This window comes from Acinonyx jubatus, chromosome F2, assembly GCF_027475565.1.
Source record: "Acinonyx jubatus isolate Ajub_Pintada_27869175 chromosome F2, VMU_Ajub_asm_v1.0, whole genome shotgun sequence".
NCBI lineage: Eukaryota > Metazoa > Chordata > Mammalia > Carnivora > Felidae > Acinonyx > Acinonyx jubatus.
Window position 1 is genome coordinate 39385355 of NC_069394.1, and position 27922 is coordinate 39413276.

Genomic DNA, 27922 nt, shown 5'->3' on the forward strand with positions numbered 1-27922 from the left:
CTGTCTACAAACTTCTGATCTACATGTTGGCACAGAGTTGTCTTCCCCCAGTCCTCTACTTCCTACCCTGTGAACTGGACCCTGTTCTTGTTCCTGAGAACTTTCTGGCCTCAGGTTGCTGTTTAGATTTTCTCTATCCCAACCCAAGTTTTAAAAGCTTTTTCCTGAGGAGCGCCTGGGTGGCTTAGTTGGTTCAGCCTCTGACTCTTGATTTTGGCTCAGGTCATGATCTCAAGGCTCATTCAGAAGATTGAGCTCCATGTCAGGTTCTATGCCGACAGCTTAGGGCCTGCTTGGGATTCTCTCTCCCACTCTTTGTGCTCCCATCCTGCTTGTACACTCTCTCTCGCTCTCTCTCTCAAAATAAGTAAACATTAAAACTTTGTGCCAAGGTTTTCCTCTACCTATCTCCCCTAACTCCTTGCTCCAAAGTAGGATTTGGATTTATCTCCATGCATATTTCACTTTGAGTTTAGCTATGATGCTATTAAACATAACACAAGCCAGTTAGGGAAAAAATAAGTATAAAAGAAAACTCAACTCTCACCTTTGATGACTCACCAACTAATGACTCCAGTGCCTGCCAGGAAATATCCAAAACAGGGTGTATTAAGTTGACAATGCCTCTAAAACCCTTCACCTGAGTTGAGGAGGCGTTCTTCCAATACAGTGGTTTTTCTTTCTAAAACTAGTAAATCATGTTTTCTATTAGCCCAGTGGCTCTGAAAAAGTGGGAATCTCACCATCATCCAGCCTAATAATGTAAAACCTTCAGTGGGTGGGCTGGAGTGGGGGTCCATAAATATTCAGAAGGCTCAATCCAATTCAATTAGATGAATACTTGAGTTCCTACAATATTCTAGGCAGTGGTCTAAGGACTAAGACAGAAATAAAGGTGAAAAAGACACAGCCTCTCCTCTCAAAAGACAGCTTTTGAGGCAGAGTTCCACAAGGAAAGGACAAAGAAATAGTGGATGGCTCATATAGCTGAATGACCTTTTTTGACCCCTAGACTTGGTCCCCTGGTTGTGTGAACTCCATACTTGTATTATCATTATCTCCACTTTCTTTTGTCATAATTGCTTGTTTCACATCTAATTTCCCCACTATTTTGTAAGGTCTCTGAAGGCAAGTCCTCTGTTTTGTTCTCTACTCTGTCACCAATACCTGTAACATAGCATCAAATAGAAGATGAATGTATATTTGTTGAGCGATTCAATGAAATTGGTAAATTTTATGACTGAACTGGGCCTTGAGGACGCTGTACCAGTCAGAGTCCCCATAGGAAACAGATGGGATGCTCTAAGAAGGTAGCTTGGAGAATTTGGTGAAAGGATTATTTACAAAGAGTGGTCAGGGTTAAATAAAACCCATAAGGGATGCTGACCTAGGACTGGCAACAAAGAGAGCCATTACCACTCCTAGGCCTAAAAGGCAAAGAAGAAAGCAGCTATAGCTGCCTGAAAGGGTCACTGGAAGAGCTGTGGCTATTTGTGGAAGCCAGGGAATCAGCTTCTTGCTGGTGCCTCTCATATCCTATTGGGCCTCCCTATGGCCAAACCCAATCATAGGCTAGAGGGAAGGTATGATTTGTTAATGTAGTCCATAACAGCCTTCAGGGCCACAGTATAGGGTAGAGAAAGGTGAAGATTTATGTGGACTGGTAAAAGAGAATTTTAATGTAAGTACTCAAGATGTCAACAGGCAGAGATGCAGTGTAGACATTCCAGGTGAAAGAGGATGTGAGCACTCCAGTTTGGGTGGCGTGTGTGTGTGTGTGTGTGTGTGTGTGTGTGTGTGTGTAATTTAAGTTAATTATTGGCAGATAAAGTTGGCAACCAACTGGGGAAGGTCCTAAATATAAGGCCGAAAAGAGACTGAATGTAGTTCATAAATGGGGATGCCTTGGGAACCAATGGGCAGGAAAGCAGGGAGACTGGAGTTGCACCTTAGGGAGATGCTCCAGAAAAATGTAGAGGTGGACTTGTATAAAAACCACTGTGGTGAAGAGAAGGCTGGGGAAGAGGTGTAGTCCCGGGGACAGGTGACAAAGATCATGGCCACATGATGATATCCCAGTCTCTGAAAGTCTCTGGAAAGCATATGGTGGATGAAGACAAGCAAAATTCCCAGTGAAAAGGCCAGAGGTCCATTTTAAAACCAGAAGATTCTTTATGTCATGATCTCACAGCATACCCAGGGGAGACAAATCTGTGTGTTTACTTTGGTAGGAGCGAGAAGCATGTTAACAGAAACCATGACATTTTAGAACCAGCTGAAGCTGGTGAGGAGCACATGCTTTGAGAGCACCAGGTGGATGTGAAACTCATGGATTAAGGATAAAATCAAGGAGTTGAAAGAATTAAAGTCACCAATGGTGGATGGAAGATGAATTAGAGTTGTGTACATTAAGAAACAGGAAAGGACATTTAGTTCCAGCAGACAGAGTATGGCTCACTTGGGGCTGTTTTCCTCAAATCCAGGGCTTCTTAAAGACACTACATGATGCCTGACAGGAAAGATTCCAAATTCCACATTGCAAAAATAGAAGCAAGATATACTTATGGATGCCCTCTCCAGGCCTCTGAAATTCCCTCTCAGTCTCAGACTGAAAGAACTTGCCTGCCAGATGGGTGGGAATTTGGCTGCCTCCTCTTAGAGCTAGAGCATTAGGGAAGGCATTTCCTCAGAGATCATCGAAGTTCCCACGAACATTTTATAAAACTAAAACAGCACCAGAAAATCCGATATTACCAATAAGAATGCTGATAACCACAAGGAGATATGAGGTGGGCCTGTTGGCTGCCTTGCAGCCTTGTCTCTGCAATTCCAAGGAGACATTTTACAGTGACAGCTACTAATCTAAAAGACCAGCACTGAGGGAGAGCCTGGATTTCAATTTCTGAGAGCACCTGACATATTCTCATGGGTGGAGGGAATGTTAACTATCCCCAGGGATAAATTGCAGTCTCTTTTGACAGGTATATGAGCTCTGAACAGGGAATCATCAAATGCTTTTTAGAAATAGAAAGCTGGTAGGAAGGAGCCTGCTCTGAAGGCCAACATTCACCCCCTGGAAATAAACCACAGCATTATTAGGCCAGTTCACTGTTAGGAAATTATTTCTAAGGGAGGTTTGGAATTTAAGGATGCGAAGACATATCCTGGAGTATGCCAGCCAAGCAACTGGACCTATGTAGGGAGATATAGCCGAGAACATAAGGATTAGAGTCAGACAGGCCTGGGTTCAAATTCAAACTCTTCTGCTTAACAAATGGGTGACTTTGGGTGAATCACATAAGGCTTTTCAGCCTTAGTTTTCTCACTCATGAAATGGGGCTACTGAGATATGAGAAATTCTGGTGAAAATTAGTAAGCATTAAATTAATACTTTATTATAGATGTTATATACCCATCATAAGGATGACCCAATATATACACAGCAGTTTGATCAATTAAATGCAGCTTGGAGCGATTAAAATTCTAATTTAATAAATTAAAGTTCTGGCAATTGTTCTTAAAGATGAAATTGCTGGACTCTGATGTCTATTCTATATGACCCTACCTTAACTTGGTTTGGATTATTTTTCCTTCTCCTCCCTCCTATCCCCTTCTTTCTACTCCTCTCTGAATCTTTTCTATAAACATTCATCTCAGAAAATATTTTCCAGCTGTGTGACTGGGTGAAGATGGTCCAATGAATATTGTAAGAAATACCCAACCTGCCCCATACTGTTCTCAGCAGATTCCAGTCTTCACAGAGATCTCAGTAATGACTGTGGTCTGTGCAGGATATTGGAACAAGATTGAATACCTGCTAATTCCTGAAAAGATGGGTGGGCAAATACACACAGATTCTCAAAGCCCCCTCTTATTTTAGGTTGACTCTCATTCATATGTAATCAGTGGATTTTCATGTACACAAATTAAGCAATTCATGTAATGGGAAGTTTTTAAAAGACATTTGAAAGCTTTGGAAGTTCAAGTCTGTTATTTCAGTGCATACGCTGGCTGCCGCAATGTTGCATGAAGGATGCACTAACAGGCAAGCAGCTGTGGAAAATCCATTCCTCCTTTATAAACAGATCTTGAACAGTCTGGGGTATGCAATTTAATTGCAATGGAATGTATTACAGACATTCCTCTGATCATAATTGTGGGGTTAGAAAAGAATATTATGGTCTTAAACTTATTCCCTGCAAGAAAATGGTCTCCCTAGAATCTATAAAATCTAAAAATAGATTTAAAATTTAATTAAAATTATTTCTTTGAGCAACATTATCAATGAAAAAACATTATTGCCAAACAATTAAAAAATCAGTTCATGGAATTTGCAGACATTTAATTTTTGTTTTCAAAAGGGGCAGCTTTATCTCTACCGTATTAAATCTCATTGAAAATTAGGGTGAGAAGCAGCTAATTAATAGCTTCCTAACTCATAGCTCTCCAGAAGAGAAAGCAACTTATAAACAGGAAAGGAAAAAAAAAACAGTAAAAGAAAGGAAAGGACTGAGCAAGGCAAGAAAGAGAAGGGAAAAACGTCTCCAATCAAAACCCCATCAAAAGTATTATAATTTTAGTTTCTACATTCTTAATTTATCCAAGAATCGCCAAGTCTGTGCTAAAAAATTACAGGTATAAGCCTGCACCTTCCATCTCTTTGTAAAACTTGGACTGGCTGCTGGAACAACTTTGACCACATAGCTTAAGTCAATACCAACAGACCTGGTGAACCCCCAGTTCACATATACCTAAACTCTGTGATAACGATTCATCTTTCCATCAAGTTGAAGAACTATATAGCAATAGCAAGACTAATTAATCACTGCTGCATTAAGCTGATACTACAGGCTTTCCCAAAGTGGGAATAATAAGGATACCATTTTGTTGAGTGCTTCCTGTGTGCCTTAGGCTTTATGGAGATTATTTCATTTAATTCTCCCAGTGACCCCGGGAGGGAATGATCATCATATGTCATTAGAGTCCGGATTCAAATCCGGGTGTCTCTGTTCTAAAACCCATGCTCCTAACCAGTTTTCTGTACCTTCTCTCACTGCCCTATCCCAGGTGTCTGTAACTACTTTCTCCCCAGTGGGAAACTATTTGCACAATTTACTCCATTCACTGCTCTGGTCCCCCCAGTACTCATTTCTACCTCATGACATGGAGATAGAAATTCAAACTGGAGGTATCCTTGACCATGAAACAGAGTGAAGACTTGAATTATGTTAATACAGTGGCAGCGACTATCTACCAGAAGATGAACAGCAGAGCCCTGTCTGTCACCAAGTCCCCTGCTGTATCTGGACGATACTCTCACAGCTGGCCAATCCTCCTGAGAGTTCCTCGACCATTCTGCCTAAAACTCACACCTTCCCTCTGATCACTCATTATCCTCCTTTCTATTATCTGAAAGTATATTATTCTTATAATGGTTTTATTATTTGCTGCCTATCTTTTCCATTGGAATATAAGTTCCCCAAGAGCAGAACCTTTGTCTTTTTGTTCCAATTCCCAATGCCTGGCATATAGTAGATGCTCATTAAATATTTGTTGACTCACTAAATGGATAAATGAAAGAATTATTAAATATCAAATTGGACAAAAGCTGAGACGAATACTGGCTTCATCCTCCTTTTCTACAGCAACTTTTGGTAAGGCAATCCTACTTTCTGGGGATTCTACTATCAGCTCTTTCCAAGCAGGTTTTCATTGTCAAAGACATATGATATTTCATACACAGGCTGAGATCTAAATGTCCTCTTATGGACTACACAATATGTTCCTATACCTTTCACCACTGTTACAGAAATTAACCACAACTTGAAAATAAGGCAAAAAGATGGGCAGCACATCTTTTCAATGTCATTCAGGAGCAAAGTCCACCTAAGAACTGTCTAGGAAAATGTTCTTAGTTTGACTCACTGTTTACTATTGATTAAAGGTCACAGACTTAGTGAATTTATATTTTAAATTGTATATTTTTGTCTAGTAGAGATGAAAATGATTTCTGTCCCAAAGAATAGATAATCCCAAACATTACAATTTATTGGCCGCTAGGATATTAACCAGTTTTAAAAATCTAACCTAGCAATCTTATCCTAATATTTCTTTATTAAATTGCACACATTTAGTTTCTCATATGCTCTGTAAATTGGTATTAATATCTTACTGATTTCCTCATTAACTAATTGAATCAAATCTTTGACATGTGTTTATTTTGTATTTGCATGAAAATTATAGTTTTTACCTTTTAGAAAATTATAGCTTAATACCACCCATCTATAAATCTTAAAAGAACAATTGCATTCTCATGTCTCAAAGGATAAGTTTCTCACAAAGTCATCATCTGTAATTTTATCCATGAGTACTTTAATATGCAAGAGCATTGAGCAAAATGGTTACCAACACAAGACCTGGCCTTCTGTCTTCTCCCCGTGTGGTAGCAGATGGTCTCCGGGTATGAGGAGATCATGAGGAGAATAAGTATAAATTTTACACACATAAACACACAAACATATATATAAACATAGGTGTATATATAGATGTATACATATATAAAATATATAGAGAGTCTATATCTATATCTATATCTGTATCTATATCTGCATTTGTATCTGTATCTATATCTATCTATATCTACGTATCTATCTGTGTGTATAATATTGGGCTTGTCCTTAACACTTCCTGACCCCTTAATATCCTTATTTCTTTCTTGAACTGCCTTCCAACTTTCACATGACAGTCATGATTTTACCATTTAGAAAATTATAATTTAATACCATCTATCTAAAAACCTTCAAAGAACAATCACATTCACATGTGATAAGGTCCTTATCTTTGAGTTTATGATTTTAGGTGTGTGCATGTGTATTTATATCTTCATATATAGCTATAAAGAAAAACCCACACCACCGTCCTTCTGTCTGGTTTTGGAACACAAAATGACATTGACACCTCTTTGGAGAGGGGTAATTTTGAATCTTACTCATTTTTACATATTGGTCCCAATTTATTATTCTCCCTTTGTCCATACAGAACTTATCGTCCACTCTTCTTTCATGGCCTGATGTCAGTAAAATTCCCACCTATGTGAGCTAATGTGACTCCATGTAATTGCTTTTCTGCAGTTCTCTCCACACTTGGGGAATGATGCTCACTAAGAAAACATCAGTAAAAATTGTTTCTGACAGAGCACACTGTGAGAACATTCAATGTATATGGGTCTTTGACTTGAAAAGACTCTGAAGATTGTTTCCAGTGTGGTGTTTATAACGAAGGTCTTAAAATCATCACAGGTTTTCTATGTGCTCACGGATTATGATTTCTGGCTACAAATACAAAGAGGTTACAAATCCACTGTGCAGTAGAAGGCAGGTGTTGAGATATAAACCTGTGTTTCTGCTCATCACCTCCCATTCTGTTGGCAAAGGAATGAGACAAATTGGAAGTATTACCTGGACATGCTGTTGTAGACCTACTTCCCTTTACTGCATATTGATAATTCCGTAAGGCTGGTTGACAGGAGTACTGCAGGAAGGCCTGGGTGACATGGGGGAGCTAGAGCCACAATTCTGTCACCCACTATTCAATGATCATGACATTGAAAGCCAACTGGTTGATAAAAATATGTCCATTCATGAGAAAGATCATAAGGAAGACTCTATGAACCTCTGACCAATGATTCTCACTTCTGCATGGCCAGGATAACGCATTTATAAAATCCAAGGTTTATTATTAAGGACTTAAACACATAGTTGATAGGTTGAAAAAGAAATGATGGCTTTTGTAAGAGGAAGCCTTGGCCTGCTTTTACAATCTTTACAATCTTTAAAAAGGTACCAAAAAAAAAAAAAGGTTGTAAGCAAAGGAAAAGGAGGTATTTTACCTATTCAAAGAAACTTTGATTAAACTATGCTACAACCAAAAAGGTTGAGTTGCTGTAGAATTGAAGACAATGTTTTGCTGTGCATAGAGAACTAACTGGCTATGAGACAAAGACCAGAAGCAACAGGTATTTCTATACAAGGAAGCCCACCTGAGAATTGGTATCATTATTTGGAATTGGAATCAGTCTTGAAAACCTGCAAAGACCTTCCAGCTACACTGTGGATCTCCATTATCCACCCCTTCCTCCCAATAAGGAGGACAGGCTAAAATTGTCCCTTTTAGGTTATCTAATATACATTCACAGCTGATTAAGCCATACTGATATACAGAAATCAGACTACTTGAGAGGGCACACCTATTAATTTTAGGTCATGTCAGGGTGGGCAGCCAAGGCCTCCACAAAATTCCTCTGGGGGCCTTTGTCAGAAGCAGAATTATGGGCTGGATGGACCAAGAGTCTACACTGAGATGGGCTTTTTCCATTTCCAGATAACCATAGTGTCAAAGTCACAAGAAGCTATGCGATGGAAAACAGGAAATAAATACATAAAAGAAAGTGTTACTACTAAAAGCAATCCCATCTGAAAACAGGCTATATTAAAAATATAATAAAATTTAAGTACTAATGAATAACATGCATCATGTCCAGAAACCAGGGGGCAGGTTTGGAGGTAGCTTAGGCCAATGAAGAAAATTGATCTGGGAATGAGAGTCTTTTGATTTCTTTCTATTCTTCATATTCATTTATACATCAGACAGCACAAATTTATCCAAAATAGGTGTGTCCATGATTTTGTGTAAGGCATGTGGTTACAAAAAGACGACAAACGACTTGGCTAACGCTGCAAAATATCAGTGAAGCTTCTTCCACCTTAGCTTCTGAGGGAAGGACAAGGAGAACAGGCATATGGTGAATAATTCTGGCCTTAAGCCATAATCCTTGAAAACACAGCAAAATTAGATGTTGGTAAAAATTTTGGTGAATATTGGCTCAGTTATTGAGCTTTTATTTTATTTATGCAAATAGGCTTTTTCATTCTTGGTCACCTGAGAGGTTCACATTTGGCAGCTAAATGCAGTCTCTTTAGTTGACTATCTGCTAAAAGGACGATTTTTTTTTACATAAAACCTTCTAAAATATAACCTTCTAAAAATTATTATTCAGTGAATAAGAAAAAATAGGCCAAACATGAAAAGCTTTCTGAATTCCAAAACAAAAGAAACAAATGTTTAAGAAGGAGCCTGGAAATGAATATGCTTTTAATGCAAACACATTTCACTTAAAGTAAAACATCAGTTCAAGGCACATCCATTAAATGCCAACACTCATGATAAGATCCTGGCCCATGGCAATCCACTAATAGGGAATCTACAAGGCTGAGGTACAAATTTTACATTTAAATGTAGCTAAATTTCCAATGCTATTATGGTTGACCCTCATTAATGTAATTTTTAGGACAATCCTCATAATGAAGAAATAGTGATTATTCTCAGTAGCCACCCAAAATATAATTACAGCACATTTGATTAAATGCTTCTGTGGTGAGATAAACTGCAATTTACACATTTCTGTGTTCTTTAAAAAAAAAGGCTGATGATGATAAAGGAAGCTAATGCTACTTTGTGGGGTAACATGTTATTAGCTGTTCCATCATTCATACTCAAACTCCAGAATTATCGGGTAAGGTAAATGGTGCTTGAGATTTGCTGCTACAGACCCTGAAACAGTTCCCAGCACAAACTTTATAAATAACACCAGGAGTCCTGCTGTTTCATCTGAGTCATTTTTCCGAAAGCAGCTAGAATTCTTGACAAAGGTGTAAGTATGCTGTCCTTTACTAACTAATTAAACTGGTAAGAAGACGGATTCTGAAGGATATGGAACATGAAGCATGAATTTTTTCTTGCTTACTTTCATACAGAAGAGGTAACAATCGTCCAGTTATTGTAACTAGTGGAGTGACTACTCGAGGTGATCACAACAACATTTACAGTGCACTCAGCGCTGCAGAGCAAGGCAGACACTAGGGATTCTGCCAAACATGACTTGGATATAAGGTTTTGAAAAGGAGATCATATTCACTCATCTGATATCTCCTGAGCTCCTACTGAGGTCCAAGTACCTTGCTAAGCCCCGGGCAAATGATGTTGGGCATAACTTAAATGTGTCTGCTCTCATGGAATTTCATGGAACCTTCAATCTAGCAGAGTACATCTGCAGAAATGAGATTAACGAACATAAGATTACATCCCAAACTGCTTGGGATTCCACAGATGAAGCTTAAAAAGGAAAAAGCCTCATTCTCCCCAAGTTACTGATTTTAATGTGGTAAAGACTATTTAGAAGCATGTTGGAGGGTGACAGAGGCTCTTTCACTACGGGCATGGTGCAGACTGGGAAATGGTATTCTTCCTTATTGTCTCTGGGATATTGGTTCTTTACAATGATGTATCATTTAATGATGAAAAAGGTAAAAAAAAATCATAACCATAATTGTAGCCAGGATTTACTAAGTGCCATGGCCTTAACTAAACATTTGACATTCATTATCTTATCAAATCATCGTAATGCTTCTGTAATTATTATTATCCTCATTTTATAGATGAAAAAACTTGGGCTTAAAGGTTATGATGATGATTAGAAGTGTAAGAGTCTGGTGAAAGGATCTGTAGACTTTTGTACCTTGTGCTGAATTCATCCCTTCATCTTTTTTTTTTTTAATTTTTTTTAACGTTTTATTTATTTTTGAGACAGAGAGAGACAGAGCATGAACGGGGGAGGGGCAGAGAGAGAGGGAGACACAGAATCCGAAACAGGCTCCAGGCTCTGAGCTGTCAGCACAGAGCCCAACGCGGGGCTCGAACTCACGGACCGTGAGATCATGACCTGAGCTGAAGTCGGACGCTTAACCGACTGAGCCACCCAGGCGCCCCCATCCCTTCATCTTAAAGATGAAGACCACAGGTCGGGGAGTCTTGGCTGCATGGAGTGATGTGATAGGGCAAGTCTATGAATGTGCCTCCCTCAGAGTACCCATGCCCACACGACCACCCATCTTTTTTCCCCAGGGAACGTCTACTATGAACATGTGTTTTTTGAAATTCCTTCTATTAGATTCAATAATAGAATGTCTGACTCGTACATCTCTAAAATTATATCCTTCCCTTGCTTCTAATTCAACCTTGCATGTGTGGTAACAGACCTCTAATCCCATTTTACTTATTTAGGGTGCAACCCACTCTGTCTGTGGTCAGTGGATTGTCAGTGGAATAGCTACTGTTCATCCCTCTTAGCTTTTAAGATCACTTCTGTCTGTGGAGAAATACCTCATCTCATTGAAAGCTTTCTTTTCACATAAATCAGGGCTGGGATGGAACTTCTCTAGTCCAACAGTCAAATGAGCCACACACCCAACAAGTTTGCCTCATTTTGGCTGACTGGAATTAAAAATTTCCCCAGCCCTGTGGGCTCTGGGAATTGTTCAACCTCCAGCTCCCTGATAGCTGTTCTTTGCTGAGTGTTACAGAATTTTACCCTATACATGCTCAGCTCAGTATGTAATAAAAGACTCAAAGAGAACCTCATGAAGATTTCTGGATCTCTTTTTCTGTTTATCTCCCTCTTCTCTGGTACTCCATCCCGTAAACATAGCTGCCTCAGACTCCCTGAACTCTAGTCTCTGCCTTTGCAATTTAGCAAGACTACTGTGTTATGCTTGGGTTTCCTCTCCCTGCTCCATGGCCTGAAACGTGCCTCCAGTCAGAAAACTGGGGCAATCATAGGAGTCATCTTTTGTTTTCTTTACCTCAGGGATCATAGACCTCATTTTCCTTTGTCCAATGTCTGAAATTAGCTGTTTAATATATCGTGCACAGTTTTCTAGTTTGTTTGTTTGTTTTAACAGCAAAGGACAAGTCTAATACCAGTTTCTCTCTAATGGACTGAGGCAGATATTAGCTTCTTTTCAAAAATTAAACACAAGTCATTTATTTTTTGTTTTTTAAATTGAGATATAATTGGCATACTTACCAGCTTCTTGAAGGTAGAAAATATGTCAGGTGCTGCTGTTGCTCCTACATTTCAGCACCCGATAGTTGCTTTACTTCTCAATATAGCAGACAAGTATTATATATGGCAGGCAAGTTAGTAGCACAAATTATAGAGCCAACTGCACTAAGTTTGAATCCTGATCTTGCATGTATCAGCTTGTAGTATATGGAAGGACATTTTACCTCTCTGTGCTTTGATATACCCATCTGTAATATAGGATTAATAATAATTGTAACTATCTTTTTGGCTTGTTTGAGCTTCAATGAGCTAATGAGGTAGAATGCTGCTTGGCATATGGTAACGCTCAGTACAGTTGCTATTATTAATATTACTATGAGTCATTGCCAAAAGGCCAGTTAGCATATTCCTGTACAACTGATCCTTCGTTGCTTTGAAATTTCATGCAGATAATCAGAGTGAGTTAGTCAACGAAATCACATGATATCGTTTCATTGTTATAATAAGGAATTATGCACCCCATTCCTCCCAGCCAATCGTAAGTAAGTAACATTAAGTTCCTAGGCTGAGAACAAAAGATGTTCACAAAAGCCACATCTTAGGATACAAGGGGATTATAAATGCACGTTGCTTTTCATCTTTCCATCCAGATTAGCAATGAAAAGGCATATGTGTTCTGCATTTCTAACAATTAGATTTTACTGGAACTGCACTAGTGGCAATAGATCAGTAAAAGAACATGGCAGTGAATTGGATTGTAAAGTGAAGACTCCTTTTATAGAGCAAATGATGGCCCACTGATTTATCTATGCCATAAATCTGGAGTTTCGGATGTAGGGTCTGTAAAAGGGCTGTACCTTGGCCAGCGTTACTTTCAAAGATCAGGCTTGGCCTCTTTAGACAGCTGCTTTCAGACACATTAAGAGCTATTCCTTTGGGGAGATTCTCCCTGGAGCTTTGATGGGGTTCTTAGGAAAGAGGAGGTCCCAGTATTTACACTTGCTAGGCAAAGATTTGAAAATCACTTGTGTGTATGCTTAACTAGCCTGGATATCAGTCATACGTCCGAGAATCAAATACAAATTAAAGTTTTAACATAAACAAATATCCTTGGTATTTGCTCTGCAAACCAGTCCATGTGCTACCACCATGACTGTTCTTCTGCCTTGGGAATAGTCCTTCCTTATGTGCCTGAAGGCCCCCCCCCCCCCTTCTTGGTCCTGGATTAAAATGGCCAGTTGTCAGGTGACCTCAGCAGAGATGTTGGCATCATCTGAAGTTCATGTCTTATAAATATTTAATGGTAGTCTTCAGAGGATAAAGGGATAAAGAAGCAATTAAAACTCACACTCCTGACTGGATACTGTGATTAAATTCAATTCTGGTGCATTATTTTAGTTTGATGTAGTACCACGGTGCAGGGGTCTGTATGCTATCACTGATCTAAATAATCCCCCACTGATGTACATGAGAGATCTAATATCAGAGAATAACAACACATCAGTCATCATTTCTGAATTATCTAACAGCATCCACCTTATGAATAATACTTTGAATTTAAATAATCTTCCTTTCATAAAAGATCAAAGCCTTTGTTTTCTTATCTATCTTAACAGCATTTCTGTGAGGAAAGAAGGGGATGGATTTGTATTCCCCTGTTTTTAGAGTATGAGAAACAGAGAACCAGACAGAGTAAATCATGTGCTCGGGATCATATACTAATACAGAACTTAACAGAAGCCTTAGATATTGGAGCACCAATCTGTAACCTTTCTGCGGCATCAGGGTTGGTAAAGTATTTTTGTAAGGGGCTAGAGACTAAACATTGTAGATTTGGCAGGTCATATAGTCTCTGTTGCAACTTAACTATTCAACTCTGCTGTTGTAGCATAAAAGCAATCATAGACAGTGTGTAAATGTAAATGAATGAGCATGACTGGTTATGATGACTATGTGTGTGTGTTATGTGTCTGTGTGTGTGTGTATTTTACAAAAGTAGGTGGTGTGCCAGATTTAGGTATAGGCCATAGTTTATTAACACCAATACTAAATCATGGCCCATGTTAAATACTGCCTCAAGCTTAGGGGCCACTGTATATGACAGCAGAAAGTGACATTTGTACATGCTTCCTCCAGTATCTTCACAAGACGAATCTTGATCATCACAAGATGCATGCTCTACAGGCTGTAAACAACTCTCCATTTTATATACGAGGAAACTGAGAGGCTAACTCATTTATCCGAGGCTGCATGGTTGTAAATGAAGCATGAAGACTATAGCATGAGTCTCCTGACTTCTAATCTTTCTCTTCTGCTAGCTGTCCCATGGGAAATTCTTGCCTCTACCTGCATTTTCAGGTGAGGAAATTCTAGGATCTGGGGAGGTTGAATGACTTGTTTGGGGTCAATGACCTGTTAGTAACTGTGCCAAGACTAGACACACCATCTGTTGGCTTCCGGACTAGTCTTCATTTGTGAACATTTACATTATTTTGAACATTATTGTGAACATTTTCCAGGAAAAAAAGGTTTAACTAGAGAGAATGATGGTATGTCCATTGTATTTTATTTTTTTAAACTTCCTGAAATGAAACTATTTTATAAACAATTTCTTTGATGTACCAAATAGCATCCAGACACTGAATAATATTTTTTGATTCACTTTATGTTTTTGACTATTTTTTAATGCTTATTTATTTATTTTATTTTGAGAAATATATATATATGGAGAGAGAGAGACAGTGCAGAGCCTGTTTGGGATTCTCTCTTTCCCTTGACAAAAATAAATCAGTCTGGATTATTATTTCTACTCATTAGTGACAATAGTGTAATCTATCCATTAACCTAAGACACATATGAGTAAAGAGGGCTTTTAGCTTCCAGTGTAACAGAAGGCATCTGCTCAACACAGAAAAGTATCCACAAGCTACCAGTGATCATCAGTTCCTAGACTCAACAGAGCATCCAGTTGCCAGCAGGGGATCCAAGCCTGCGAGGTACTGCCATGTTTCCAGACTCTGGATCTGGACCATAAGCCAAATGACACCTTCCCGAGATTTCTTAGGCCTCCTGCCATTTCTACCTTCCTCTGACAACTCTGGTTTTGCAAATTTGGGCTGACTGAGAAGACCTGCTCTGGATTTCCCAGCTTTGGGGGGAAGGAGTTTCTGGTGGTCCCATTAAGAATCCAAGTCCCTCAAAGGTTCTTTTGTTACCCATAGAATTAACATTCCTGCCAGGGGCTTCGCTTACATCACAGGTGTCAGCCACTCTCCCTGCCCTGCGGAATGTTAAAAAGTAAATACTAGAAGGATTCACATAGTCCAGCAATGGAACAGTTGCTAATACACTAGCCAGGGCTAAAAACCGCAAATGACTAAAAACTTTGGAAAAAGCAACATGAAGGGTTTTCAGACTTTTCCTACAGGAACACTCACGACTGAAAGCCTTATTCTAATTTTCAGTTACATCTGGTGACTGTTTATTTAAGACCTTGGTTAGAAAATTCAGTTTAAATATGCATCAGTGAATTCTGTTGCCATTACAGGCTGGCCAAACCCAGTAATGAGTCTGGCTGGCTTTTATTTTAAAGTCTGAATTAGCATATGCAGGGGACAGTTTCCCTAATTGTCAGATCATCCTAAGGAATTCAACACCCAACTTCCTTAGGGATAGATCTACCCCTGTCTACACTCCCCTAGGTCACCAATAATCTGCAATTCTGGAGACGTTGATGTCTCTCTTTTTCTCCATAATTCTTACTCTGGCCTTCACTTATTCTATTTCCTTGGTTGAGTCCATTACTCAAGTACATGTCATTGCTTTTCCTTTCTCCTTTCTTCCCTTCTGCTTCTTCCTTGACCCTTTCTCCCTTTCCAATTTATCTTCTGTCAACCTCACCCACTTTTCTTTGTTATTCTCCTTTTAATTGTCCTTGTCTTAATTGCCTAATTTCTTTTCCTCTTTTGCAACTTGTTTCCTTTTTTCCACTTGGAACTTCTTTAAGCATTTTAAAAACCAATTATCACCATGTTGCTTCATTTTTAATAAACTTGATTTTTAAAGTGGAAACTCCATTTCCTTAGTGTGCTATGGCAGAGAGGTAGACATAAATTAATTAGAGCTGGCTGAGATGGGGAACAGAAAGCCAGTCTGAGTTCTGTGCCAGAATGAATATGAAGCAGGTGGCAAGGAGTATGAACACATACCTATATCCAGTTTAGCACACACTATACTCACCAAATATATACAGCCTGTCTGTGCCCAGAGAAAAATAAGTTTCTCTTCATTGAATGCCAAATGAAGGCTGTTAAGTCAGGTCCTGGTGAACCGTTTTTCTAAAATTTTTTTATTGAGGTCTAATTGACATATAACATTACATTGGTTTCATGTTTACAACATAATGATTCAATATTTGTATACATTGCAAAATGATCACTGCAATAAGTCTAGTTACCATCTGTCACCATATGAAGTTAACTTTTAGGATTTACTCTCCTGGCAACTTTGAAGTCTGCTCTACAGTATTATTGATTATAGCTACAATGCTGTATACTACATGCCCATGACTTATTTATTTTATAAGTGGAAGTCTGTACCTCTTGATCCCCTTTACCCATTTCACCTACTCCCCAAACCTCCTTCCCTCTGGCAACCACCATTCTGATCTCTCTATCTATCAGTTTTGTTTTGTCTTGTTTCTTTGCTTTGTTTTTTAGATTCCACATATAAGCGAAACCATATGGTACTTGTCTTTCCCTGTCTGACTTATTTTGCTTAGTATAAGTCCCTCAAGGTTCATCTATGTTGTCACAAATGGTGGTATTTCATTCTTTTTTATGGGTGAGTAGTATTCATTACATATAAATATATATATATATAAATATAAATATACATATATATGTATATAAATATACATAAATATACAGATAAATATATATATATCTCACATATTTTGTATAAATATATATGTATCTCATATCTTCTTTATTCATTCATCCTTCAGTGGACAAGTAGGTTGTTTTCATATTGGCTGTTGAAAATAATGCTACAATGAACATAAGGGTACATATATCTTTTAAAATTAGTGTTTTCATTTTCTTCGGATAAATATCAGAAGTGGAATTGCTAGATTACATGGTAGTTCTATTTTTAAATTTTTGAGGAATCTCGATACTGTCTTCCATAATGAATGCACCAATTTATACTCCCAGCAACAAGGCATGAGGGTCCTCTTTTTTCCACATCCTCACCAACACTTGTTATTTCTTGTCTTTTTGATAACAGCCATTCTAACAGGTAGTGAGGTGATATCTCACGGTTTTGATTTGCATTTCCCTGACGATTAGTGGTATAGAGCATCTTTTCACGTGCCTGTTGGCCATCTACCTGTATGTCTTCTTTGGAAAAGTGTCTATTCAGATCCTCTTCTCATTTTAAAAGTCAGGTTGTTTTTTTTTAAATGAGTTCTTTCTATAAAAACATAGAAACCCTTAACCCCTTATTGGATGTGTGATTTGCAAATATTTTCTCCCATTCAAGGGTGTCTTTTCATTTTGTTAATGGTTTCCTTTGCTGTGCGGTTTTTTCAGTTTGATGTAGTCCCACTTATTTATTTTTTGCTTTTGTTGCCTTTGCTTTTGGAGTCAGATCCAAAAATTTATCACCATGACCAATATTAAGTAGCTTGCTGCCCATGTTTTCTTCTAGAAATGTTATGGTTCAGGTCTTACATTCAAGTCTTTAATCTATTTTGAGTTAATTTTTGTGTATGGCATAAGATAGTGGTCTAATTTCATTCTTTTGCATGTGGCCATGTGGTTTTCTCAACACTGTTTATTAGAGACCATCTTTTCCCCACTGTATATTCTTACCTCTTTTTTCATAAGTTAATTGATCATATATGCAAGGACTTATCTTTCGGTTCTCTATTCTGTGTCACTGACGTATGTCTATTTTTATGCCAAATCATACTGTTTTGATTACTACAGCTTTGCAATATAGTTTAAAATCAGGGGGCATCTGCTTCCAGCTTTGTTCTTTCTTAAGATCTGATAAACTATTTAAGGAGAACAAATTCAAAAATGGTACGGAGCTTTTTGCAATTGCTATGAAGTCCTGTTTCAGAAATATGAGTAGTTAAGTCAGCTGAAGATAGTCCTACAGGGACCGTGATGTCTGTGCATTGGCTGAAACACTCAGGTATACTCTCTAGATACCCAAACATTCTGCTAATATAAAATCTGAGTAACACAGACCCACTAGCTAAAACACAATTTAGTTTCCCTAAATGTTGGGCCTTCAATAGCCTCCCTGAGTTTTCAGAAGGCTTGGAGTCACACCTGCTAATCTAGCTTTTGATTACAAAACACAACAGTTGGGCAGTGCAGGTAACAATAATTATCTCAGTAATTATATTCTGTTATGCATCGTATACCCAGGGCCTTGGGCTTTTGTGGAAACACAAGAGGCACCCAGAATATCTTTAGAGCACGTGCTCTCTTCCAGTGAGCAGGTTGATAATAAGCTCTTCCTGAAACAATGAGAAGGCAGATTGCTTCCCTTTCATACCTTCTTCCTCCCCTTTCTGGCTCAGCAAATTTCAGTTGTGTTGCAGAATGGAAAAGAAGGGAGAAAGCTGTACGTGAGGAGGGAGGATGGAAACTGTTCAGGAAGAAATCCAATTTCTGTCTTGTGCTCTGCGTATTTCAAAATGGAAATGATACCCTTATTAAAGTGCCCATTAAGCCAACAATACAGGGAAGCATAATGGGGTTTAGGAGCCTGGGAAGGAGAAGAGGCAGGTCAGAGAGAGGAAACAAGATGAGGTCAGTATTTTTAAGGGAGACTGCAAAATGTTCAACCAGGGAAAACAAAATGCCTGCACACACTTCATTGAAGAGTAAAGAAGTACATCATCTCATACTGGCAACTGGCAATAATATCTCTCTTGCAGCCACAGAAAGATCTATTGGTGTCTAATAAGACAGTGGAGACTCTAGGTAGTGGTGTGAATTCCACAAAATGAGTTTAATGCATCAGGGTAAGGTTTATTAAATACTTGATATATTGACTTGATGTGAAGAATTATATCAGATTTGTGAGAGCAAACATGGTTACCTACTAGTCAAAACAGGGACACAGAGAAGGGAGGAGAAAAAACACAGAATCCCAACTGTGTGCTAGATGTTTCCATATATGTTGTCTCATTTAATCCCCAAAAGATACTGGTACAGTGGGTATTATCAGGCTTCATTTACAGATGAGGAAAAAAGGCTCAAGAAGGTATGTAAATAACCTAAGTTCATACAGCTGGTCAATGGTAGAGCCAAAATTTGAGGGCAAATCCCATATGGCTTCCACCCTGTCATGCTGCCTTATGAGAACAAATCATAGGTACTAAGTACTAAGTACCTTCCAGAAAGGAAACAAACCTTAGGGATCACCAACCATGTGCTAGCTACTTTGGAACATACTTGCACATTCTTCATCTCCTATAATTTCAGCTCTACCGACATGCAGACGATTTGACAGACAAACAGTGTGCAGCCTCTTCAAAAGATCATTCAAGTCTCCACCACTGCAATTACATAAATCTGGTGCCTAGGGTTGGGAATATTATGAAATCCCCAGCATTTGGCACCCCTCCTGAACAGGGAAATCTCATTTGAAAGCCAGAAGAAAGGCTTTGGAAAGAAACAGGGTAGGAACGCACAAGAGATTTCTCAACTGTGCATGCACTGCCTTGGTGATGGATGCTTCTGCTGTCCCTACTGGGGCCAAGCAACACAAACATTAAGTGTTTCTGCAGACGAAATGGGCCTGGCTCTGGAGGACAGGTCTGACTTTCAACAATTGAGAAAACAATGGCACAAGGACACGTTTTTTACTCGTTAGCAGCCTGGGTGAGAAGCCACTGGATAAATTCTTTTCCCAGGAATTTGGGCATCAGCAAATGATTGTAGCTAGTATTTATTGAGTACTTGCCTAGGGTGCACCAGGCGCTGTTCTAAGCACCGTTCTACTACTTTAGGTGGAGATATTAGAAAACTTACCCAAGGCCACTCGCAGCTGGGAATGGACCACAGGGGTTTGCTCCAAGATCTGCCCACTTTGCTACTTCTACCACACGGAACGGGTAGAATTTTGTCATTATCACGAGAAGACACTGCTGATATTCTCCCATCTGTTATTTGCTTTATATCCTACAGCTGCTTCTCACTACAGATTTCATTCATTCATCTTCCTATCTCCCTCTAAAAGTATATTAAAGTCCTGTTTATGTTTCTCCCACTGAAAAACAACAACAGCAATGTTCTTTTACCCCATACCCTCTCTAGCTACTGCTTTTTCTATCTCCTCCCTTTATAGCTAAACCTCTTGGGAGAGTTTCCTTTCTTGCCATCTGTATTCCTTCATCTCCCACTCCCTTCCCAATCTATTTCACCCTCACTGTTCCCCTGAAGTTTCACTTGCCAACCCCACCCTTCTGGTTGTTAAATCCAATGGGTATAAAAGTGTTTTTCTAGGACATTGGACCTGATTGACCATCTGTTCTTCTTGAGACTCTTCCCTTGGCTTCTGTCAGGGGGACACCTTCTCTTGGTTTGCCCCATCCCTGGATGTCTCTTTTCAGTTTTCTCTATACATTTCTCTTTCTCTGCCCATTCTTTAGTGTTCTCAGCCCTCCTCTTTGCCCGGGCTGCCTACCCTACTCCCGTAGCAGCATGACCATTGAGTACTAATGACTTACCTCCCCACTGACCCAGCCCTTTCCTGAGACCAGACACATATCAAACTATGTAAAGGACTTCCTGCCCCCGCCTTCTAACCTAAAGCTCTTTGTTCCCTGCTTCTGAAAATGCACCACTGTTCTCCAAGCCTAAAACCTGGCCTCATCCTTTACCTTTTCTTCTCCTTCACCTCTCATATTATATCACCAGGCCACAGCATTGCCAGTCCACCCACCTTCTCCATCCACTCTACCACTGCTCTTGCTGGGGACATCAGCACCCCTTGTCTGGTCTTACCTGTCCCAACTTTGTCCCCATGATCCATGCTATCAAAACTATTGCCAGAGTGACCTTTCCAAATACAAAGCTCTCCTACTCTTTACTTGAGCTCCCCTTTGCTGTGAGAGGTCCCTACTCCTTATCAGAACTTACATGAAAGGTGTGTTGTGATAATGCCCTGCTTATCTTTTCATTTTCAGTTTTCACCACTCTCTTGCCTCCTAATTCCCAAACACACCAAACTTCTTTCAATTCCTTACTGTGCCAGGCTCCTGGTTTCTGGGTGTTCCCACATACATCCTTTATAGGAACCACCCACCCCCCACCATCATGTCTTTCAGCTGACTGCTGGGTAACTCCCACTAGCTCAAATGTCACTTCTTCTTTGAAGCCTTCCCAGACCTCCAGAGCCTGGACTTGGTGCTCCTTACATGTGTTCCTACAGTCCCCTGTACTTCTAATAAGATGGCAGTCAGGACACTGTTTGGTGGTTGTCTCTTTGTGTACCTATATCTTCTAGTAAACATAGGCTCTGGAAGTAAGCACTGACTCTATCTTGACTATAGTTGGACTTCTAATTCCTACCATAGTGTCTAGTGAATAAATTAAAAAAATAATTTATAAAATACATATAAAAATAAATATAAAAGGTGTTAAATATTTTTGAATTAATATCTTCTAGGGGCTAGGAAGTGAGGAGAAAGTGGAGTAGCATAACCAGGTGAAGGGATGACCAGAAGGCAAAATAAAGAAGCATGGGATGGTAACATTCTTAGGTACTCTAGCTCACATTTTCCAGTATTGTAGATGAAGGATTCTTCTGGAGTCCAATGAAGACAATGAAAATTGAAAGAGAAGACTATGCTTTCCAGGATGTCTTTCAGGAAGACACCTGGGATAATTGCCCAGAGTATATGATGAAACAGACAAGATGTTGGTTTGTTTTGATACAGAGCAAGAGAAAACAGAGTGAAGGAAACCTATAGGGTTGTTAGTCCCCCCCCTTTTTGTCTTGTTCAAGATATTTGTCAAATTTAAGCTGACCGTTTCTTTGTCTCCCATGGAAAATGAGCAGGCTGTACAGATGGCATGAGGGAGAGCCATGTTTCTCAGTGCTTTCCCACACACCCAGAGGACTGAATACTTTAACATGGGCTCTTGAATGCAACTCAAGCTCTCAACTGACTGGTGAGTGGTGAAACATGGTCTGAAGCAATTTATTGCTTCAAGATGATGGCAGGAGGTAGATCTGGTTAGAAGTAGCGTGGCTCATTTTGAGCAAGGGATGTCAAAACAGAGGCTCTGCATAGCAGCTGGCCCTTTGGAACATGGCCACAGACATCTGGGGATACACTTGCCATTTAGGGGCTCTCTTCTGCCCTGGGGTACCCCTATTAATCTAGAAGCCCTGGAAACTAGGATGGGGGCCATTACTCTATTCTAGGAAGGTTATAATAATTCATAGGAGAGAATAGGTACTGAAGGATGAAGCAGTTGGGAAAGCTTCATAGACATATTGGCATTTGTGCCAGGCCTTGAAGTTCTAGCTTCTAGGAAGGAAAAAGGGGAGACATTCCAAGTAAGAATTTTCCGCATACTGTAGGGGAAAGGCATAGAGGAGGATTTGAGCAGGGTATGCCCAGGGAATAACGATTAGACAAGCTTGGCTGGAGGGGCAGGCTCTGGTCATAGAATATTGGAAGTTAAGACAGAACAAAAATACCCTGCAGTGTTCTACAGGTAAGATCAATGGGGCTCATTTACCCAGCTTCAAAAGGCTGCAAATAACTATTTTTTATGTTGAAAAAGAAATCCAATAATTTGTATCACTTGCTGCTATGAATCTGATAAAAAGCTTTTCCTGATGACTGTAACATATGGCCACAGGAACCCTGTATTCAGCTGTAATATTATAATACACCCCAGGAGAGTCAGATCATATTGATTTCATTGGGCCACTAGCCTGTCTTTACAGTATTCCCAGAGCTCAAGCTCCTTCACTGGGTTCCATTTTATTGTTCTGTGTAGATTTAGAGAGAGCCAGCTCTAGGGAAGGCTAGACTATGGGTGTGCAGAGAAGATGGAAGCACAACTACAGTCTTTAAGAAGTTCATATGGAGGAGGAGAAAAATAAGATGCTCCAATAATGTAGGGCAACATGTCAAAGAAAAGCATGAATGAGGACACAAAAGTAAGAGATAGATGCAGAGCAACTGGAACTCTCATACTCTGCTGGGTGGGAATGTAGACAGTGAAAAACAGTAAAACCATTTTGGAAAATAGTTTGGCAGTTCTTTAAAAGTTAAACATACCTCTACCCTATAACCCAGCAATTCTACTCCTAGATATTTTCCCAAGAGAAAAAAATCCACAAAAACTTGTATCAGAAAGTACACAGTAGCTTTAGACATAAATATGAAAAAAAAAACCAAAAATAAGCTAAATGAGTATTTAATAGGAAAATGACTAAACAAATCATGGTATATTCACATAATGGAAAATACTCAGCAATAAAAAAGAAGGAACTGATAAGGGAGACAACATTGATGAATCTCAAAGAGAGGATGTAGTACTAAAGAAATATGATATCCTGTGTTTTATTCCATTTACATAAAAGTTCAAGCACAGAGGCAAAACTAACCTCTGGTGATAGAAATCAGAATAGTGGATGTCTCTGGAGATGGGGGTGAGTTTGGGAGTTGACTGGAAAGAAGAATAAGGAAACTGGGATGATGGAAATATTATATCTTCATGTGGGTGGTGGTTACACAGGTGTAAATGATTACCAAAACTTACCAAACTGGGTGGCAATTCATTGTATGTCAATTCTATTTCAGTAAAACCATGAAAAAAATATAGGAGTTGGGTAAAGAACAGCTTCAGGGAAATGCTGTCTTGAGCAGGCTTCATAGAGAGGCTAGGGGAAAGGTGATTCAGGTGGATAAAACAGATAAAAGGTCAGGAGGTGGGAAAGTGTATTGTGGGTCTCAGGAAGGGCTATGTTGGCCACGAAAGGTAGGCTGAGGTCGTTACAGTGAGTGGGGAGGTTGGAGCAGAAAACACTGGTTATATATTCTATAAGATTCACCAAGAAAGAGAAGGCAGGAAGAATAATAACTTGAAGGGATTAAAATGCCTAAGGAACTTTTTTTTTTTTTTTTAATTTGTTTGTAGCTTGTTTGTAGGCCAAAGGGCAGAATCACTGAGGAGGAAACATTGAAAAGAGGAGATAATTTATAGAGCAAGGTTCTGGTAGACATGGATGGTTCACACTTAGAAAGATGGAGGAACCTGTGGACTCTCTGTCAGGAGGGAAGGTGAAGGACTGAGTAAAACTGTGAAGGGCTGGGGAGAAGAAAATCATGAGAGCTCACGATGTTGTCTCTAATGTCTTAATATGGTGGGAGGAGAGATCTTCACTGGAAGTGACAGAGGTAGGGCTGGAGCTTGGGGAGCTTAGGGTGCTATAGAGAATATTCCTGGGATGAATGGAAAATTCTGAGAATTATACAGCATGGATTGATAACGGAGATAACTGCCCAGGCTTGGGACTGGAAAGCATGGAGAATGAAAGCATATGGTGGCTACTGAGAACATGCTTGAAATGGGTCATGGCTAGAAGTGTAGGTTAGATAGGGCAGGACCCATGGGGATTACAAAAAGGTCAAGGGTCTGGAAGTCAGGAAGAAGAGGAAAAGGTTCAGGAGGCATAAGAACTTTGGTAAGTTTAAGGTAGTGTTCATCAGTGAAGGTTGTTTCACTACTCAAGATGTTTGAAGGAGAGCAGTTCCCAACGATAATGAGTTCCAAGTTATGCTGATGGATGGGTTGAATGGTGATGACATTCAGCAATGGAAGTTGGATTCACTATAGATGATGGCAGAAGACGTGTAGAAAGGGACTGAGGAAAAGGCTGAAGTCCTGGAGAAAATGTGGCAGAGTGTCCCCACTGACAAATTTCTCTTTCTCCCTAGGTGAACAGGAAGTTGATCTGAACTTTTGTTACAAAGTACTATTTTAAATACTATATTATTTACTGTATTTAACTTCTTTTATTCTATGAAGGTAAAAATGCTTGAGGGTGTATTTTAAAGTTGATCTTAATCAAATCTTTATGAGTAACACATAAGTGGTTTCATCTTCATTTTACAAACAAGTAGCTTTACATCAGTGCCCTCCCACAGCCTTCCTTCCAATTGGGGTAGGATTTGGTGCACAAAAGTAATTGCTGAAATCACTTGACTATTCAGAAAATGATTGCATTAGACAGAGGGCACAACATGTTATAAGTTTCAATATCTGAAAAGAAGTTGCACGTTTTGACACTTAAAAAATGAAATTTAGAAGTGCCTGGGTGGCTCAGTCAGTTAAATGTCCAGCTCTTGATTTTGGCTCAGGTCATGATCTCACAGTAGTGAGATCAAGCCCTGTGTGGGGCTCTGTTTGGCATGGGGTCTGCTTAAAATTCTCTCTTTCCCTCTCCCTCTGCCCACCCCCACTCCCCTAAAAAAAAAAACCAAAAACCAAAAACCAAAAAAACCTCAATTTATGAGAAGAAAGGAAGTTTTTGTTCTTATTCATCTTTTTACTTCTTTCATTGATTTTTTTTATTGGAATAATTTCTTCAAGATTTTAAAAATCAAAATTCTTATTTTAGGACTCCCAGATTCCTATATCAAAAAATATATTCAAAAGGCCAGGGGAGCATTTTGGTGTATCATGAATCAGAAGGAAATGTCAGCAGAACTGTTTCTACCACTTATTGATTGTGTGTCTCTTGGCAAAATACTGCCTATCTGTGCCTCGATTTCCTCATGAAAAAGAAATTATGCAAGTGAAGAGCTATGCAATATGGAATGTAAGTACTAATTGTACTAAAAAACAGTGAATTGCTAGCGAGATTTTTTTTTTAATTTTTTTTCCCAACGTTTATTTATTTTGGGGGCAGAGAGAGACAGAGCATGAACGGGGGAGGCAGAGAGAGAGGGAGACACAGAATCGGAAACAGGCTCCAGGCTCTGAGCCATCAGCCCAGAGCCTGACGCAAGGCTCGAACTCACGGACCGCGAGATTGTGACCTGGCTGAAGTCGGACGCTTAACGGACTGCGCCACCCAGGCGCCCCGCTAGCGAGATTTTAAATAGAAATTAAATTAACAGAGGTGGCTGGGTGGCTCAATTGGTTAAGTGTCTGACTCTTGGCTTCAGCTCAGCTCATGATCTCACAGTTTGTGAGTTTGAGCCCTGAATTGGGCTCTGTGCTGCTGCTGCAGAGCCTGCTTAGGATTCTCTCTTTCCCTCTCTCTTTGTCCCTCTCCCCACTCGTGCTCTCTCTTTCAAAATAAATTAATTAAACTTAAAAAATTTTAAATTAACAAAAGAAAGACAACTTTGACCTGAAATAGATGCTGGCAAGGTATTCCTAATCAGGCATCTTCTAGAAATGAGCACTGATCAATGAGATGAGAACTTCCACACCTTCCCACCACATCTAACTTCTTCATCAGCATCCACATACGCTGCCTTCCTAACTATGACCATAGAAGAACTTTTCAAGCTTATCCCAAAGCCTATTTCCATACTTATGCATTAGATCCTTTCCCCTTTTGCCTACTGGGAGAATTGCTTTGGTCATTCTTTTCTCTTCCACATCATCAATTTTTCCCCTCTTCACTGGACTGTTCTCACAAGCAAATAAACACATTATTTCTCTATCTGAAAAATCTTTTTCTCTACTCCATTTCTCCACAAGATCAGAGAGCCAGTGAGAGGATCCTTGCCCTTGGCTCCGTGCCTTCAAAGGCCACATTCTAGTTATTCTCCAGCCATGAAGTTTCCTATGGGGTAAGGCATCCATTGGGACAAGAAGTGCTTACCCAGAGCTGATGGTCCCTGCATTGTAGACCATTCTCTGGATACCTCATACCCCAGAGTTCTCTGTCCACCTGGCCCTTAGACCCTTACAGGGTGCTCACAGTCCTCTGAACTGGGTCTGTCTTCCCTAGAGTGGACCATGTTGCTAATTTACTCACTCCTAGGCTTGACTGATATTCAAGGGACGGCCACTTATGGGTGTGTGGCCAGAGCTTGGACATGAAGGCTGAGGTGTCTCCACCCAAGCAGACAAAGCTCCTCATAGTATGGGATGGAGCTGGGAAGGGAAGGGGTTTAGACCACAGTCCCTTTCCTTGTGCCACCAAGTTATGACATGAACTCCAAAGTCCATGAATTCTATATCTGAACTTGATTTTCCAGGTCCTTATGAAAGCATATTTGTCAGTGTAATGGAAGGAACACATTTTATTTAATAGTTTTTTTTAGCTTAATTTATACATTTTACATGCTGAAAATATTAAATTACATCTCCATTTATTCTTTTCCCCCATAAATATTAAGGGTGCACCCTTATAACCAAGAAAGGATTACTTAAAAAAATATTTCCCTTTGTGGCAAAATTCCACTAAAGAATGGTCTATAGTCAAGAGCTCAATTTCTCTCCTCCTGTTCTCTCTTAAACACATTTGTGTCATCAATATCTATTGCACCATGTATTTGCTTTCACCATCTAATAAAACTGCTCTTGTCAAGGTCACCAATACTTCACCTTGTTAAATCTACCAATTGGTTCTCATTCCTCTTACTTGGTGTTCCAGCAGCATGTGACATAGGGATCATTCCCTCCTCCTCCTCAACATACTTTCTTTCATTGTATTCAAAGATTCCACTCTCTCTGGTTAAATCTCAATGTCTTCTTTTTCACCTCTTTGCTGATTCCTCCTTTTATCTTATCACCAACCTCCTAATGCTAGAATTGCCAGGGCTCAGTCCTTATGATCCATCCAGTGCATGGCTATGTTGCTGGTGATTTCCAAATGATTTCTCCAGCCTGTACCTCTTCTTTAGCTTTGTACTCTCTACCTGACATTTCCACTTGGATGTCTAGTAGGTATCTCAGATTTCACATGTCCCCAGAGGAACTCCTTCTTTTCCAAAGCTGCTCTGATCACAGGCTT

At 39.5% G+C, this 27922-nt stretch overlaps 1 protein-coding gene across 4 annotated transcripts in view; it reads right to left on the reverse strand.

The window, feature by feature from the left end:
- The window catches only part of CPQ (carboxypeptidase Q), a 483553-nt gene that overhangs the window by 36956 nt on the left and 418675 nt on the right, over nucleotides 1-27922 (reverse strand). The window contains exon 8 of one of the 4 annotated variants that reach the window (XM_027064174.2): nucleotides 548-580. The exons of 2 other annotated variants lie outside the window; for them this stretch is intronic. In XM_027064174.2, coding sequence (XP_026919975.1) covers nucleotides 558-580 — 23 coding nt within the window. In that variant the 3' untranslated portion in view covers nucleotides 548-557. Of the gene's footprint in view, nucleotides 1-547; nucleotides 581-8473; nucleotides 8830-27922 lie in introns of those variants that run through there. One more of the 4 variants, XM_027064170.2, reaches the window with a different exon arrangement.